Source organism: Aethina tumida, chromosome 1, assembly GCF_024364675.1.
Source record: "Aethina tumida isolate Nest 87 chromosome 1, icAetTumi1.1, whole genome shotgun sequence".
In the NCBI taxonomy this organism is placed as follows: domain Eukaryota; kingdom Metazoa; phylum Arthropoda; class Insecta; order Coleoptera; family Nitidulidae; genus Aethina; species Aethina tumida.
Window position 1 is genome coordinate 73,937,159 of NC_065435.1, and position 19,642 is coordinate 73,956,800.

General features: G+C 34.9%; 1 protein-coding gene and 1 non-coding gene across 2 annotated transcripts in view; both read right to left on the reverse strand.

The window, feature by feature from the left end:
• Positions 1-1,038: 1,038 nt before the first annotated feature.
• Positions 1,039-19,642, reverse strand: part of LOC109603531 (dorsal root ganglia homeobox protein) — a 31,530-nt gene continuing 12,926 nt past the window's right edge. Inside the window, exons 5-8 of the mRNA XM_049970398.1 lie at positions 15,707-15,829; positions 15,416-15,657; positions 2,241-2,371; positions 1,039-1,949 (exon numbers count right to left, since the gene is read on the reverse strand). Of these exons, the coding sequence (XP_049826355.1) occupies positions 1,645-1,949; positions 2,241-2,371; positions 15,416-15,657; positions 15,707-15,829 (801 nt within the window). The 3' untranslated portion in view covers positions 1,039-1,644. The remainder of the gene's footprint in view (positions 1,950-2,240; positions 2,372-15,415; positions 15,658-15,706; positions 15,830-19,642) is intronic.
• Positions 18,823-18,904, reverse strand: Trnas-cga (transfer RNA serine (anticodon CGA)). The gene has a single exon. It is a non-coding gene; the product is annotated as a tRNA-Ser (tRNA).

Consider the following 19,642-nt stretch of genomic DNA (forward strand, 5'->3'; position numbering starts at 1 on the left):
TTAATTAGCGCGAGCGAGGATAGGAATGTGTCGGCGGGACCGTTCCTGAATTATGGCCACAATTGCGAAATTAGATATCAACCCCCCACCCCCTCTTCATTTCTCTTTATTCACATGGAACGGGCTGTGCATTATGTTATTAAAACCACCGTTCATTTTTGACCGATACACAGATATAAAATAAAAACGCTACGTCTTGAAGAAAAGAGGTATCGTTCTCTCCCCCAAGTAAATAAATCTCTTACCCTTTTGGTTTTGGGGTCCGTCGTACCCCTCGATAGGTCTGTTATTCCCCCGGCGCCGTTGACCGCCGCGACGTCGCGAGGGAAGGCGTCGCACCGTTGATCGATGTTCACGTTTGAAGCGTCCCCATTGGCTGGGGACCACGTGGGAGGCGCGACGTTCTGCCCCCACCCGACGTCGCGACGCTTTTGTGTGTATAATGGAACGGTTATCTGGGTTCCACGATCCGATTTCTTTGGTGATTTGTAAGGTTATTCACTAATAATGATGGCATAAATCATGTATATATATATATATATATATATATATATATATATATATATATATATATATATTATTGTTAAAAAATTAAAATAAATTTAAAAAATTGTAAGAAAAACTTTTTTAGTACTTTTTAAAAAAATAACATTATATTATTGTTATTATTATTATTATTATTATTATTATTATTATTATTATTATTATTATTATTATTATTATTATTATTATGATTATTGTATTGTTACAAATTCAGATCGGTACAACAATAAAAATTATTAATAAAAAATTGAATAATTCCTATTAATTATCTTTATAAATGTTGTTTGTGTAGCTATAAATCCATTATTATATAGTTTTTTTATTTTATTTAATTTTATTAAAGCATATTACAGTACATTAAAGGCTGTATATTAAAATTAAAATAAAAATGGTGAAAATTAAACGATATTTATTTTATTGTTTCAATTAACTGAAAATGGTCATTTACATCACATACATGTTATACATCATACCAATAAAAATCCATCATTTTAATATATTTTTTTATTGAACACACTAGTATTATACAATTTTTACACAACTGTTTTTATTATGTAATAGAGTACGAATGTCATATACCTAAATCACATCACATTTTTTTGGTAACAGGTTTTCTACAATTTCCTACCTTATATACAACCTATCTTAAATTAGCTCATAAATTATTCTAGAATAGATTAATTGTAATACTTGTCAATTTTTTTTATAATATTTAAATCTACGAAATGGGAATTAAACACTGCATCTATTTCATCTCCTGTTATTTATTATTAATGTTGAAATCGAAGGGTAAGTACCGTGATTTATATTACAATTATGTGCTAAATCAAGTTATATACATAAATGCTTTGGTGTTTGTTTGCATATTTACACATTGCACTACCATGATTAAACAACGCCTATTTTTAAACTATTTTTTTTCCTTTTACTTCTTGTAAAACTACTAACCTACTGTAATGGTAAAACTACCTTCACTTACAATTCAAAACAATAATTTGTGTAACCCTAAAACGAGACATTAAACTTTTTCAAGAATGAATTATTTATATGGAATCATCAGAAAAACTGTTATCTTCTGCCAGGATTAAAATTATGCAAGTCCTACGTAGAAGACTCCTTGGTCTCGCCGTCCGGCGTCTCATGCTTCCTCTGCAACGCCTGAAGAGTCAGCGGCGGCAAAAGTGGGAAGTTCAATCCCCCCGCCAAACTGGCGGCCTGCTGAAAATTGGCGACGTGCTGTAGACTTTGCAGCAGAGCGGCCGAATGTTCCTGAGCCTTGCGACGCAGTTCCGCCACGCTCGACGACCGCTGATCGCTCTCCGGCGAGATTTGCGACGGTTCGTTCGTCGTCAGCAACGACGAAGACATCGGTTTGATCGGGCAGCACGAGCACAGACCCGGGAATCCTGCAACAAATCAATTTCGACTTGAGAAAAAGTAATCGAGTTTGGGGGACTTGATCGAGTTTAAAGTTTGCCGGAAATTTACGGTTCTCAGGTGCGAAACGGCGCCAAATTGGCCGTGCGAGTAGATGGGAAGCCATACCGATCCGCGCATAATAGGATAACGTAATTCATTTGCGGATTTCGAGATAAATCATTGTTCAGCCGTTGCTGTTGTCACTTTTAATAACGCTGAAAGCGCCCCGGGAAACGGCGCGTAGGATAATTGATTAGAGGGGATTCGGGCGATCTTACCTTTAAGGGCGGGGAAGAGCGGCGGCGAGAACTGCGACGATATATGCGAGGCCAAGTGTGGCGGGAAGAATAATGGCGGCGTGTTCCTGGTCGGGGTGGTTCCGTCCAACACCGGCCGAAATCCTGTGGAACTAAAACAACAAACCCAGAATTAGGATGGATCAACGCTTGCTGGAGGAAAAAAATTCATTCAAAACAATTGAACAATATTAAAACTTTTCTAACAAGCTTTACATTTTTTTTTTTTAATTTAAATAAAATGTGTGTTTGTTAGAGGCAAATTATACCAGTGACAAACATAGATTCAGTGTTTGAACAAACATGGATGTACCGCTCGCAGTCGACGGTGTTCCATAGATAATGAGGGATTTGCAATGCATTTGCTGGTCAAAGGAACGGCTCGGGCCAGTTGACGGAATGGCTTAATCGAATTTGATATAGTTTGCATTAATTGCGTACATGATGTATCATAATCGTCCCTGATACACATCCTATTCCAATTTAGAAATTATATCACCCCTCTAGGTTTCCCGTTCTCGGGCCGGCTTTTCAATTTACCCCGTTCCATTATTTATCAAATTCATCTACATTTCATTTGCGTAGACGTTCCACCCGCGCCGAAAATATTGTTTCGATCCGTCGGTCAACTATTTTCCTGGTCTTGACGCGGAACGCGCCGCACCAAAACCGCTAATTGGATGGACGCTCGCTGTTTGTCCGAAATTATTCCGAGATAATGAAATGTCCAGTCCGGGCATTTGCATGAATTCGCCCCCGGGCAAACTTTATTGCCCGTAATTTGGCTTTCGGATACAATATGGTTTAATTTCGGTAATGTTTAAATTTATTTTGGGAGCCGACGCGCATCGCACTGATTGATATTAATTATACGGCAATTACGGTGAATAATGAACGCACTACCGCACTAATGAAACGCGCGTATTTATAAATAATCGAGGCTTTTTCATCTGGGACGAATTAACACATGTGTTTTATGTTATTTGCTGATTTGCGATTCGACAATTATTTTTGCCCGCTTTATTGCAACTAATATAAATATTGCATCGCGTAAAATGCGTTACAACAAATTTATACTCTGTCATTAACAAATCATTTAAATGACACTTTTATAAAGGACTAAATTGGTTATTTACAAATGTAGATTTGCATATTTTAATATATTTTTTTTAGTTATTTACATAAAGAACATACTCTCACTATTGGTTTGTTCATATTAAATTAAGTTACGTCACATTTTTTAACCTGAAACTTTCAAAAATCTTTGGTAATAAACATCATACTAAAAATATACTCATTAACAAAATTTGATCATTCCGCGGGAGAAATATTCTGATTAGTACCTCACCCCTTCCTTGAGGTGGAACAGAGGGTAATATTAAAATATTAAATGGAAACCCTTATTTTTATTGCAGATTCAGCTTTTGCTGTTAAAAATAGTTAGGATTCGTCTGAAATATTTTTTTTTCGATCGATGGTAGACTCGAAAATATTTATTCTTTTCTAATTTCTGTTACTCGTATATAATTCTACACTACGTAATAAATAAAAAATGCTACATATTCGTTGTAAATATCCCAACAATATTCTTCAAAAAAGTGTGTGCTATTTTCAGCTTCAAGTTTCCTCACCATCCTTCAATTAAAATTGGTATCCAAATTACGACTTCAATACACTTCAATTATAAAATATGGGTGCTAATTATGAAGTTATATGAAGCAAGGAGGTATTTTTCGCGAAGTATTTTTTCTGTAGCATGAATACATTTCGATGATAAGTATTCTTTTTGAAGAGTGCTAATTATTTAAGATATCTGTAAGTTCCAGAGTTTGTTTAGTCACGCTGTATGTAGCATGTAATGTGAGTTTCTAAAAAACAGATGCTTAAAAATTTAGTAGTACTAGTAGGAGTACTTTTCTATAAGGTATTAGGAATTCCAGGTCTTTCACCTTAGGTAGTGTGGAGTTGGACGTCCAACCGACAAACATCTCCCCTTTCTTCAACATTTTCCCAACCTGGGACCACTTTGTGGTACCACTTTAGGTTAGAAATAGAGATTAACAACTGATCAGGTTTCTTTCTCTGCAACATTTATTACCACTAACCTTATCAAACTAATTTAACCATTATAACCTAATGTAACTGAACCAATCCATACTAAACAAACCTAATGTAATCCGTTGTAACAAAACGACCAGTTTCATCAAGTTAATAGATTTTGGTATGTTTTTATTTATCTCTAAAAAAGACCACTATATATTTGATGTTATCATTTTTTCAGGATTGTTAACATGTTCTAAAACCCCCTAACCGAATAAAAGCTTACCGAAAAAGCGAAATCCCCACAAGAGAACTCCCATATTCAATTAGAGTGATCCTTAAACTGTCTCGTCTGCTAAAGCTTAAAATGTTAAAAAGCACACACACATATGTAGACAAAGGGAACGAGCGGGAATAGAGAAAGGTAAGTAGTCGGCGGCACAGAGCAAATATGACGTGTGCGCGAGGGGGATGATGATAATACTTCGATGGCGGATCCACGGATCCATTTGTTCTCAATCCGCGGCATATAAACAAATCAAAATGTCACGTTTCTTGTATTGCATTTCCGATATAGTGCCCGTCGGACGTTTGTAATAATGTTTGCCGACATGTTCCTTCCCCGACAAATCCGCCCCCAGTTAAAATGTTTAGACTTCAATTTACTTTGGAGCGTCCCGCGGGACGTTTCGCAGTATGTCTACAAATCACATCACAACCTCGATCCGTACCGGCTTTATGATCGGTCATTTCCTATTTATTTGTCCTCCTACTTCTCCCCCAAAACAGCCACCCGTTTCTTCGGGAATAATACATCACCCCCCCGAAGTTCCGAACTCCTCCCAATCGAGGGGAAGCACGCAATGAATATTTTGTTAAGAGTAGCGAAAAAACGGGCAGATTACATTTGTGCAGAGAAAACAAGTCGTTAAATTAGGCCCATTTAACACGTTCCTGCTATAAACGTCGCGACACAGGAAAAACTAAACATCCCCGCCGTTTTATTATGTACTTAAAAATGTATTATACTCAGTATATTCTCATTTATGATTGGCCGGGCCGCGGCAAGCGCCCCGTTACGTTAATATGAAATTCAGATGAGGGCTGTAAAGTATAAAATTCCGAATTATTTTTACTGGTTTACGCCGCAAAACGAAAAAGTTCACTCGGATACTCTTAACTCGCTTTGTGAGCGGAATTCATATTTCAAGATTTCCACTTTCCGTAGCCCAACGCTCCGAACACAACCCCTATCATTTCGCCAACCTACAAAAACGTTTAAACTCAATTCAATTCAGTAATTACAACGAATAAGTATTAAAATTATTTATTAATTAATTGTTATAAAGAAGCTTGGACAAATATTAATAGACACGGAGGGAAACTTTTAAAATGGGTCGAGCTTGTAGCGCAGCTTCGAGGCCTCAACCGGTATGGAACTGCGTTATCCTTCTCTAACGCGTTTAAGGTGCAATTTTAAACATTCCTGCGGGATAAAATACAATGTGAAATTTTCATACTTTTATGCGGCTGTAAAGAGAACCATTGTTAATATTTCAAGACAATTTTCTACGATGCGTGATACTGTAATAAATATAGCCGAATATTTTTCTTTATTTATATATATATATATATATTTAAGAAACACGCTTAGGTAATTCAATTTATAAAAACAAGAAAAAATAAAGATGCGTGTAAAAAATAAATTTAAACGGTAAAACCCATTTGCATCGAATCGCAGGCATCAGGATCCATATTAGTTTAACATCCCGGCTTTCACCTTAATCCCACACTCGTGCACACATTTAAAACGACAACAAAGTCCTCGGGAGGACATAAAGAAACGCCGGAGTAACGAAACGGAAAACCGAAACGGAGAGAAAAGATGCACGCGAGCAGACATTAAAAACAATGCCTCGGTCCGGGGAAAATAAAAGGTTCCCCGCAACATAAATACGGCTATTATTTATTTAAATCGCCGGGGGTGTGTTCTAATGGGAAATTAAAGGGAGAGTTTAAAATGGTAAAAATCGGGCGCCCCCTCCACCACGTCACGGATTTACGTTCGGCGCGACTGACAGAAGCCGCGGGGTCGAATCCGAAATTACCATTGATGGGATTTTTGCTCGGATAATCGTTATTAGTTTCGTTATTTTTAGTAAGGGTGGATTAATCCCGTTTCGGGCCTTTAAAATATTCACTATCAGGCAAATGGGTTCCTTTTTCGTGGGGAGGAGATTCGCTAAAAATTGATTGTTCAAAGCCAAAAGTGCAAGTTAATTTGATTACGGCTCATCTGGCGTATTCCCGATATTAAGTGCAAGAAGCGACGCGACATTGTTTAATACAATATGTGACATACGAGAAGATTCCTTATATGAAATTATGGCGGTGGCAAAGCGAATGCATTTGCTTAAATGCCTCAGACAGCTTAATTTACAACACATTAATTGGATACTGTGTGTGTGGATTATCCCCTTTTAGTGTTGCACGACATCTTGCCAGAGCGGAGACCCAGTTCTGTCAAATTTTCAAAATTACCTTATTGTGTGACACAGTTTAATTGAAATGTACCATTATTTCAATATTTATGGTCGACGAGTGTCTTCTAGTACGTCCCCACAAGAAATAATCAATCAACCGAATAAATTCGCAAACACATTAATATTAAACCCCGACAAAGATCAATGTGGAATGCATGACCGGTTGGTGTAACATCGCCATTATCGCGACAGTAATCCCCCAGTAATTATCGAACGTAACAACCTTAAACCGCCCCCAAAGAGCGCATTGAATCATTCATCGAACCATTGTCTCTCGATCGTCGCGCCCGGAAACGGGCGAGCGCGTCCGGATCGCTTCCGGGACGGCGCGTGCCTCTACATCCGGAAGTCATTGACTTAACGGCTACGTTAGATGTTCGGGGCTTCGGTTGTTTGGGGTTGATTTCAGAAAGTAACGTTTGTTGTCGAAAAAAACGAAAGTTGAAACAGTGAAGAGGCACTTAAAAAGGGTTGAAATTGCAGGTGGAACGGCATCCAGTAACGACAATTTACTTTATTAAGTGCGCTGATTAAAAATGCAGACATTATCTCATAAAGATTTGCTAATAAGGAGAGTAAAGTAAAGGATAAAAGATAATAGATGGTAGATAGTAAAGGCGAAATTAATTTACTTAGCGTAATGAAAATATCACTGTCATTTCTGTGAAATGGAAATGAGACGTTGCTCAGTTTTCTTTTTGTTTGAATGAATGGAAAATTCGTTTTATGATATTAGGATCTTTTATGTCTGCCTGATGAATATTTAAGTTCTCGTCTTGTCAGTTCTTTGCCTGCGCTCCACTGTTTTTCGGATGTAATATGGCACTTCACAGAAAGAATATAGAATTTATATGTTTTATAGATCCGTTTTATTTCAAGGCAAATATAGTTTCCCTTATGTATAAGACAGTTGCCAGTTTAAATTTTAAAAACTGCCTCTTCTACTACCCTCCCATTTTGTCTTAGACACGTTCACATGCATTCCACCCACATAAATCCTGGCAAAATTAAACTCAGCGATAGTTTACCCAGGATTAAGCCAAATTAAACCACACACACACAAACAGCGATAGAGCGAGAGGGGTTGGAAAGATGAAATCGTTTCGCAACACCTGTAGTAATTACATTAATGCTGATGCTCATAAATAAATTCCCATCGAATTAGAGTGACTGTGCAATTAATTAATCAGTTAATTAGCAGACGGGCACGGATCAAAGCGAGCTCAGGTTTGTGCCAACCGCAGAACGTTAAGCTTGTTTTCGGCTTAAGCCCGTTAAGCATACAGCTCGCGTAATTCGATATCAAACAGACTAGCAACCGCCCCCAACCATACCCAATCGTACCCGGACTGTTTTCGACTTCAGTTTTAAGATTTCCAGTTGAAAAATTACTAATGGTTACGTCCGCTCTTAATTAACCATCAGAAATTTTGATAAAGCGTTCCTATGATGTTTTTTCAGTCAATTAGGCGGGCGCAAGAGTAAGTTTTAAAAGAATTAAATTGTCCGTAACGAGCGTGTCGTAAAACATAAATGCGGGTGTAAAGCCATAAAACCGACACTGTCTGAATTATGCGCCGCATAAATTAATTACGCGCCCATTTTAATTACCACTTTTTCGTTTTCGTGAGTGTGTTTTTTCTAATGAAGATTGATAATTTAATCGGATGAATTTATACTAGCCTGCACGCAAAACTCATCGGTCTACAGCATCAACGGGGGAGGGGTATTTGATATTTGATATAATTTTTTATATAACGGTTCGAAGTCGAGTCGGGCCGTAATTTCTTTTGATGCACCGTAATATTGTTGCTCCGTCGAAAATTTTCCACTCCAACTTGCACCGCTGTCGGAATATCAATTTCTGTTCCCCACATATTCCCATAAACGTGAATTCTTCGGAAAGAATCACTTTACTTAATAATTCTAATGCAGAGTGTCTTAAATTGACAAATTTTACGTTTTCTCTGACGAAATAAAGAAAAATTAGCTAACTGGTATTTGGCGTATGACATCCCACAAGGATCTGTATTGACTCTTTTGTTCTCTTTGTTATATACCACATAAATGATATTGTTGATGTGTGTGGTAATAGTAGGGTGGAATTGTTTGCTGATGATATAATTGACACTGAGGTTCACAAGTCTAGTTAAAGTTAAGTAATAGTGTACAAATACATTTTTTTAAGACAATCTTGTGTGGTGTATGACAATGAACAAATTTTATATGAAAAAGGAGTTAAATATTTAAATCTAATTTTTTGTTTCTAGAGTGTATTTCTAGAATATCAAACAATTTTTATATTAATGAGTTTCTTGATTTGGGATACTGCTCCATGCTATTGTATAGTATACCAAATTACCACAAATATATATATAATAAATATATCATTAATAAATAAATTTTTGTTATGTTATTATAATAATAATTATTATTTACAAACGTTAAAAAATAAACTATGAATATCTAAAAATAATAATGTAATAAAAATTTAACAAATTTAAAGTAAAATATCCAAAATTTTATATTTTAATAAATTATAAAAGATTTAAGTCATTCTACAATGATATCCAAAATTTAAGTTACATTGACATTTTGAACGACTACAAAAAAAGCAAAAATGAAAGCAAAATTTAAACCAAAACATAAAAAGTTCCTAATTTTTAATTTGTAACAAATTATACCTATCAAAGAATTAACTTTGACTAATTTATTTTCACTATTAAATATTTTGTATAATTTTTTTAATCAAAATGTAATAATCGAATTTAAAATTGAAAATTAAAATTTTAAAATATAGGGGAAACTCAAGCCTTCTAAAACATGTATGTTTTGTAATAAGTTTAAAATATCAATATAAAATATAGACAAGACAAGAAGGTGAGATGGGAAGAAACGATGAAAATTTAAAATTGTTGGAAGATGGCAAAAATTCTACATTTTCATCGACAAAAATTATTAAAAGTAATATGTGAGAAATCACACAATAAATATTTTTCTCTTCAGTTAATATATAATAATAAAAGAATTAATTATGAATAATTCATTTTGAAAATAGATATAATAATTTTATTAGTTTTTTAAAAAGGTATGATTTGCAATATTTTTTAAAATATCTAACATATACAAAAGAAGAAATCATGAATTCGGAAATATTTGAAAGAGGTAACAAAATTTTACAACTTATACGACCAAAATTATTAAAATATATTAAAAATCATCTATTAATGTGTGACATTCTGTCAGATTTAAAATTAATAAAAAAAAAATTAATAATAATAATAATTATTATATTATTTCTAATTTAATTTTTACTTTTTAAAAATATTTTTAAAATCAAGCATTTCAAAAATATGTTTTATATGATATTTAATTATTGATCTACGAAATGAAATCTTATTCTTGTTTGATTTTCAGCAGAGATGCCATATTCCATATAGTGCATGATTTTTGCCTCACGTTTTATTCAGTTTTTGCTGTCAAAAACTTGTTTTAAATAAAGTGCCACGTATGATTATAATTGAAACACAATTTTAGTGACGTCAAGGCCGTTGTAACGTTCCCGTTTCCAAAATTTAAGTGTCTAGAAATGACATAAATCAAGGTCTGTGTATTTATAAAAATGACGATTGTGATTTCCATCTTGGAATATTTGTTGAGAGCGAAACGACGGACAAAACACAATTGCAAATTGACACTTGACCCGATGAAAGCCGCGCTCCGGCTAATTATATTTGCGATCTGGTGTCCCAGTGTATGTATTATATGGGATTCGTAATTTTAATTGTGACAAATGTCTCTAAACGAAAATAGAACGGTCCAACCAAATCCATTTAGATTTAATTCGCGATGCACTACACTATTTTTGTGGTGGAAAAAAATTGCGAATACACGGAAAAATAAATTAGGTTTTAATAAATATCGGCGATGCCAAAAAAAAAAAACATAACGCGACGGCGCTTTATCAAAAAAAAAAAAACGGGGCCCGCTAACCAACTGAAATATTGTAAAATCGTAAAAAAGCTCGCGGCGAAATTGAAATGATTTTTATATCGGGAACAGCGCAAACAGACCGGGCGCATCGGACAGTTCAATTTAAAATATAATTTCTAACTTCGCAAATATTAGCATTTCATATTTACCCCCATTACAGCACATGGCGAAGGCAGTCGACCAGACCACTTTTCAACCCCATAAATATTACATATTTTTCCGAGCTCTCGTCCGGGCCGCGCCACTTTTCTGCTCCGGGCTATGTGACGAATTTAAATCCTATAAGCACACCCATCGTACTAAATAATTCTGAAATAAATTTACCAAATGCATACTCTGAGGCTTCGCCCAAAATTAATTCCAAATATGTTTTACAAATTTTATTTGCAGAGTTACCGGGCATTTATTATTCCCCGTCCGCTTTTTTCCCTTTGCCATGCAAATTTTCTCAATTACATCAGAAATATATTTTTTTTTTATTATACGGGCACATGCGGAATTGTTTACTTAACATATCACATTTTTATATTCCATAAAAGTACACTTTGTTTTATTACGTTTTAAACTGCTTTAACTGCGTTTATGTTGTTTGCATCGTGAAAATTACTTTGATGGCGTATTCCTAGTTGCCTACTTTATTGCAAATTATCCGAAATTGAACATTCACAACACATCTAAACCAAATTTATACAGGCAGACGTTTGTCAACCGAATCACAGCATCCATTTCGCAGCGATCGGATAAGTGCTCGAACTAATCGTCTCTAATTGATCACCTAATGCATCCTTTGCCATAAGATTGTCGTTTGCATAAATGCAAATTCACGCGTTGTGTTTTATGACGTCACGGGTTAATTGCTCTTATTGCGTTAACATTGTAATTGAGTCTAATTAAGCTGGACAAAAGGAGCACGGGAACCTTTTAATTTATGCGTGTACGCGCGTTATCGAATTAACAACAACAATTATTTAATTAGCTTCCGTTTTAAGCAATTGTTGCGTTTTCGGGGCAGCTTTTTTTTTGCTGGTGGAAAGTCAAGTACGATGTGTTTATTCAATATTTAGGGGGGTTTAGTGGGATTGCTTTTATGAAGTGTGTCTGTAAGTAGTTTGCACAATGCGGAGGGCGCACTCCCTTCAGCTCCATTGATTCCCACCCCATGTTCGAGAGACGATTCGCTCTTGTGTGATTTTTTATGTGTTTTCGGCGGTTTCTAAATATATCATCGCCGAGATAATAATAGACTGACTGTCATTATTAATTGAGCTAATTGTCTTATTGTTAGCTGAGAATATGTTTCTAAAATACAAACAATGAAACATGCATTAACAAATTATACCCAGTTAGAACTATTTTAATGAGTAATTAAGTCAAATGTAATTAGACCGTGCATGCTCCAGTTTAAGGAGCGAAAAAAACAAAATTCTGAAATTATTAAGTCATAAAATCGACCAGCCGCAACAGATTTAACATGCGGAGACGCGGAGACCTCGCGAATATTAAAACCAATTGTCCTTATAAACAACGGAGTTACTGCCGTAATTTAATCAATAAATGTAATTTCTCGAAGTATCTTACATTAAATTACTGGCCCGACACTCTTGGACTGGCACACGTGGACACGAAAACACTCCTTAACTTTATTAACATTTGCATAATTCAATGTTTGATTGAATAAAGTGTTATTTGCCACCAAGATTTATTATTTATTTTATTTTGTTCATCAAATTTTCTCCTCCAAATTTGTTTTCTTGTCATTATTGTATTTTCTCTATTGAGTATTTTAGAGTTATATCAAGATCTTCTGAAGTGAAACAAATATTTTTAAGGCCGCAAATTTTTAATTATTTATTTTAAACTTTATATAATAAGAACAAAAAACAAGAAACATTTGTAAATTTTTGCATAAAAATTAAAATTTTAAAAATTTGACATTTATAGGAACAAAAATCAAGTTTGAGACAAATAGGATTAAAATTTGAATTAACATGATAAAATTTTAAAAAATTTTAAAAATTTGACTTTATCAAGGAAAAAATCATTAAAATTTAAAATTTCAGAACAAGAATTATTAAAATTTCAATCAAAATGGTAAAATTGGCATCTTTGTACTAGTGAAAGAAACCACAAAAAATTTTTCTTTTTTTTTTTTAATTTCACATGTTGAGACCGTTATTAAAATTTTCAAAATCACAGTAATTTTCAAAATTATTAAAGTTGAAATTGAAATTTTTACTTTAATTATTAGTAACAAATAATTTTTTATAATAATAATCTCAAAATTGATATTTTACAAAAAAAAATTATCCAACTGAGTTTTTTCCTTAAATATGTTAAACTTTTAAACTTTATTATAAATTAACTTTATTAATTAATTACTATAAAATATTATGACAAATTATTAAAAACTTAAAATGTTAAAATGTGTCAAATCACTGTTTTAGGAAAATAGTAGTAGAAGTGGTATTTTTCTATTTCCATAAAAAACGCTATCCTGCGGCTTTTTATTATTATTATTTTTTTGAGTTTGTATATTTAGATCTTAGTATAATGAATATTTTATTTTCAAGTTGAAATTGAAAATTCCACAAGAAAACTAAAAAAATTCAATATATATAATACGTAATAAATAGAATTTTTTGAAGGATATAATACTGTCGTAACTTAACATTATGCAGTTTTTAATAATTTTACCTTGATATGAATAAAAATCTATTAAAAAATTCAGAATACATTTTAAATAATTAACAAAATTTAAAAGAAATAATTATAAATATTGCATATTGTTTTTGGAAAATTTAACAATTTTCTGGACTGGAATTATTAAATTTTTTGATTAATTTTAATGAAATTTTAAAAATTGTCACAAAAATTTCAATGAAACATAAAATTCTGTAAGCATTTTTATAAATTAAATAAAAAATTTGACAATTTTAACGAATTGATCATTAAAATTTGTAGTTTTTTGACAAGAGTAATACATTAAACGTATACTTTTTTCTCTTAACATCCTACTTAATTATCAAAGAGTTAACATATTGATTAATTTCCTTCCATCAAATTTGTTCTACGCATGCAAATTGGGCTTAACGCAATTACAAAATTCGCGCAGCAACACACGTCTCGGATTCGATTTGTCTGAATCCATTTTCGCAACACAATTAACCATGCGAGTTCGGTAGATGCGCGATAATTTCACATTTGATTTGGACCCCGTAAACTAGATACCTCGCGCAAAGCCTTAGGATGATTAGGGAAAACATAATCGCGACTCCCTTCATTATTAAACTCGGCGATAAGACGCGACCGTAAAACAACGAACTTCGCACAGTCGCAAAATGCATGAAAATTAATATTTTAATTGTTTTTAAGGTTCCTCTGTGCACTTCTAGCTTTGATGCCACAATTTCAGGTTGGCGCTAATTCAGGGTCGTTAACGGTAGATAGTAAGAGTCAGATAATCTTTATTCATGTTTGTGCACATGCGAAACAGGCAAAAGAAAAAGAAAAAATACTTAATAAGTTACACGCGACAACAACCAACGACAAAATATAAAAGCAAAGACATACGAAAAGATTATCGTGGCGGATTTAGCACGTGATTGGAACCAGTGGTGTACTGTGCGGGCCCCAGTTGCCGGGAGGATAATTTCGCCATGTTTATGATTGCGTTAAGGACGCATAAGCATACCGTAATGGGGAATTAAGGTAATTTAGTCGCGGGCCCGGAAAATGAAGTTATAAAGATACCGACTCCTCAAAGGAGACCTTATTGTCTGTAGCTGTAATAATTTGGAATTTCGCTAATCAGATTCCGGGCGTGCTGTGTGTTGTCTTGGGCCCCGGAATTCTCCCAGAAACCACCTCCCTCTCTTCCACTGTTTATGATGGTATTAAGTTGCCCTTGTAACTTTTTATAAACTTGCAAGAACATTTTTTTAATGGCATTAAATTAATTTATGTGTTTTTTAACAATTATGGACTCTTCCCCTGAAATGAGACCAGAGGAGATGAAATAGTGAGTTGGAAACATGGCTGATAATTAAAAAATATGACATATTAGCCGACAAACTAATTAAAAGGGCCACATGACATCATGACTCGTTTAGATTGAAGATTTCAATGGTGACTTGATGGATTAGTTAATTGTAAGTGCGTGATGTTGTCAATTAACAAGTGTTTAAATTAATTATTTAATAATTAGTCGAGTGAATTTAACATGGAGGTACGTCGTTTTGACTATAAGGGAACTTTAAATATTCAATACTGTTGGAAATTGTACCTCTCTTGTTTTGTTGGTGTGGAACTAATTTCAATCTATTGTTGTTCCATTAAAATTAATTGAAGGAATTTAATCGATTTGTGGCTGACTGAAAAATAATGACTACGCCACTGCCGTTGTAATTTAGCTATGTAATCGACACAACTGTTGATAAATATTGTCTTATAAAATTTAACACTTGTTTCTGGAAATTAGCCAATTATTAAAATTTATGGACTGGATAATTGAAGACGTAATTAACCACATTAATCTTCATGATAAATTAATTACGAACACATGTACAAGCCACCAAAACTAACCTGTCTCCAAATGGGAACATGTGCGAGAACGTCGGGGTAGGAAGTGGCTTCGGGGGCTCCGAAGAAGCCGAAGGAGCTGGACTGTGCGGTGACGAAGGATTCGATGGGTCAGCTTCGGGAGCACTTCTAATCGGCTCAGGCGACTCTCTGCCCGCACTGCTTCTGCTTGAACATTCTCTTTCTCTCGTGATCTCCTCGTCTTGCACCACGTCCGGAGAACTGTTCGCACCTGAGTCTTCAATCTGGAAAGTTAGTGTTAGATGGGTTCTTGTTTTTGTTGGGAAAACTTACGTCGACTTTTTCTTCTTTGGTATCGCCGTCGCGTTTGACGACGTCCTGCCCATCCCGTTTCCGTTGTTCCTCTTTTAGTCGTTCGGCCTTCCTCCACTTGGCACGCCTGTTTTGGAACCAAACCTGCAATAAAAATGATACTATAAACCACAATCCTTTCATCCAAAAATGGATCAATTGCCAATAACACTTAAGTCGCACTAGGCTATAAAAACAGATGTTCGATCATGTTTCGAGTTTTTATACGAGCCGCTCGTGGTTTATGGAGGTGTTAAGTCCTGGTTAGCAGACCGATAAATTCCAGTCAACTTCCACCCTTGACACTATAAATTTTTACGAATTTTCCAGCCCCCGCGTGGCCCGTCACACACGCGACGGATTGACATGGGAAACACACGCACTTGTAACGCGATACCTTAATGATTTTCCAATTGGGGATGCTGCCTGGAACCTTGTTGCCAAAACTACTGATTCCCATTTACAGTCCTCCCGTACAAGTGTATAAAATGATGAAAAAATCAGAAGGAAACAAGAGTTGGCCGGAGGCGTTAGGTCGTGCTCGGTGCGTTAGGTGTCCTCAGCGAGGTGTGTATTAGATTGGGCCGGCAATTAGGGCCTGCTAATGATGCTCTCCGCGCACAATTACACTCGTCACCACCCCTACAACGTGCATACGTGCATCCCTCACGTCCACTTGCTTTGTGAAACCTACACGACCATCATACCTTCGACAATGTTGATGTTTTTTATGGTCTGATCAAATTTATTTCTGTTGTAAATTGTTTTGGGTCATCTGTTAACTGTAAAGTTTTGGAGGATCCTTGACAAAAACTGACAATTTGTGCTGAGAACACTCTTGTAGCGTTAGAACAAATGTGAAGGGTGCATTGTCCGGGCTTCATTAAAAAGTATTCCCCAGATGATTATTAGTAAATGTATGTTTTATATTACATTATTATTTGCAAACAAGACGACAACACTTAACTGACTATAGAGACATCAGCCGTTTCAGCTTCAAAAACTCTCCAACAGCTTGAAGAGCCCTCACAGCCTTTAGAACCGGGCTGCACAATAAGAAAACGAATTGTGTAATGTACTGTGCACGAAGTGGTGTAAGGCCTCCTTTGTTCGTCTAAAACGGTTTGTCGCCGTCGCACCGACAATCCCACCCAATTAAAAAAAAAACTACCCTCGACGAGAACAATTCGGCAAAGCTCGGCAACCGTGCCAGCTCCTGTAACATGATACTTTAATGATGATTGTGGGAGGCAGTCCCTACTTTTGCAAATTATGTCGTGTGTGTGCTCCTGTCCGGGTTTATTAGATTTTTGACTTAATTCGATTTGATCCGGCTACGAAACCCGATCCGCCATCAAGGCAATTGCACAAATTCGATTTGGGATGTGTTATAATTAGATAGTAGTTCGTCTTGATCATCTAATTTGTTTATTTTAATGTTTCCAACTGCAAACATTAAAGGACGTCGCTAATAAATTTTCTACAAGGTTCCATTTGTCAAATCATCCCTTTAGAATACTGTGAACAACCGCAAATAAATATTTAATTAGCACCCCCCGCGATCAAGAAAACAACAGGCAACAATACATCGAATGGTGTTCGTGTTTGCGCGTACGAATGAATAGGTTTTTATTCGGCACTAACGAGCGTGTAACACCCGGCAATCATTGTCTAAATAAGGGTGCTTATCCCATTAGTGCGGACGCCCCACCAACCCCCGTGTGTCATTGTCGCGCACGGCGAATTAAATATTGGAAAGTAATTTTCTACTATCGGGGGATGGTGGACGTCAAAGGAATCTCTTAATGTGTATGTTGCAGTGCAAATAAGTTTATCGGGGATGATGGGATGATTATCATATTTAGGGGGTTGCCAATCATCGCTAGAATGATAGAAATAACTAAATCACAGTGGGGTATGATCATTATTATATTATGATTCAGACTTTTACTCCTGTTGTTAAATTAAAACTGGATGTTTTACACAACCTATTTGACAGGAAAGGCTCTAATTAAAAATCAAGAAATATCATGTGAACAAGTAATGTAAGGACAATAAAACAAAGCTGAACGCACGCTCCAATTAGAGAAACAATTCGATTTTAACTCGAGTAGGTCATTGTTTTGCCCCCTCATAAACTGGATGATACCAAGAGGGTGTGTTAGATTAAGTTTACCCTTTTAAATGTCAATTTAAAAGACACTCCTCGTCACAGCAGAAAAAATATATGATTTTCACAAATGAGTAGAAGTTTCTGTAATCTGGTTGTCTGCTTCTTAAAGTTTAACCCCTTGTAAATAAATAAAGACGTTGCATAAAAATTCATCGAATAACAGTCAACATTCGACATCTAAACCGATACAGAACAGGATAATTGGCGTCTAATAAAATTGCAACGTCAAAAAGTGGCGGTTCGGGCACAGAGAGATAGTAAAAAGGACGAAGGCCGAAGGAATCGGACCCGGTTCAAAAATAAATTTGATTTTTGCGGTGCCGCCCCGACGGAGGTCGAAACGGACACGTGGCCCCCCGTTGTAAAACGGCGCCGGAATACGCGAACGGGACCTAAAATCCCGTGGGTGGACTGACGCGAACGGGGATGGACATGTTCGGTGTCGTATTACAGTCAGATAATACGCAACGTCTTGTATCGTTCCGCTATTTTCTTGGGGTGGGTGTGTTTCTTTTTTTTTATCGTCGTTTTGTTCCGGACGGTGCACGTTTTGACGGAATTTTATTGTATCGAATCAGGTTGGCTGTCAGTTTCGGGACAAATGTGAGATGATTAAACGTCAATTTTGGTTAACCGGGGGGTTACTTTAGTTTAAGTGCTGTAAAAGTGGTCATGAAATACCGTGTTCGCATTGAAATGTTTCAAAAACCAAGAAAGGGAGAAGCAAAACTAAATTTTATGTAAATTCAATTTTCTCTAATATTTTGTAAACATATATAGATTTCTATGTTCAGATTTTATACCAAAACTATATTAATTAAAATTTATATAATTATTATATAATTCATATTTTAATAAATACATAGTTAATTAAGTTTATAGACATAAATAAATAAATAATAAAGTAAAAATGAATAAAAAAATCCGCTGTGAACAGGATTCGAACCTGTGCGGGCATAGCCCATTTGATTTCGAGTCAAACTCCTTAACCACTCGGACATCACAGCTCGTAATAAAATCAGTTCTGGTTCTGTACATATGCCCCAAACTATTAAACCTTATTTAAATAATGATTATGTTGTTATTTACTGTTCATTATTGACTTGAACTCGATAAACGTGATTGTTACATAATTAATGTTAATGATAGTACTCACTTACTTACTAATAAAGACTTATTTTTCAATTTTACAACAAATGTTGTTTTGTTTAAGTTATGAGCTGAAACTAATACCAAACTATACTGGTACATTAATATACAATTTTTAAGAAATTTTCTAAACAAAAATTTGCTGCAGAATTGAAATATTTGCAAAAAATTAATGAAAATTACATGAAATCGCATACAATTGGTCCATAACTCTCAGGCACTAAAAATCACAGAAAACAAATAAAAAAATATTATATACTTACACTCGTTTAACCGAACGAGTGAATTATATTGATTTCCGTGGATTTTATACTATAACTGATATTAAAGCGAATAAAATAATTTCGTTCTTTTATATATTTCACGATCTTCTGTACTTTGAATTTAAAATAGTGTATGTATTACATTTTATCTTTTTCTTGTTTCTCATATAACTGTACAGCTCCTCTTTCCAATGATTCCAAAATCTTACTTCCGTAGTAATCAAATTTTGTTGTTGTTTATCAATTTCAGATTCTAAATTAGAAAGAAAGTAAATAACATAAAACCACAGAAAATGTATTTTAAGGACGACATATTGGCTTCTAAAGCATAAC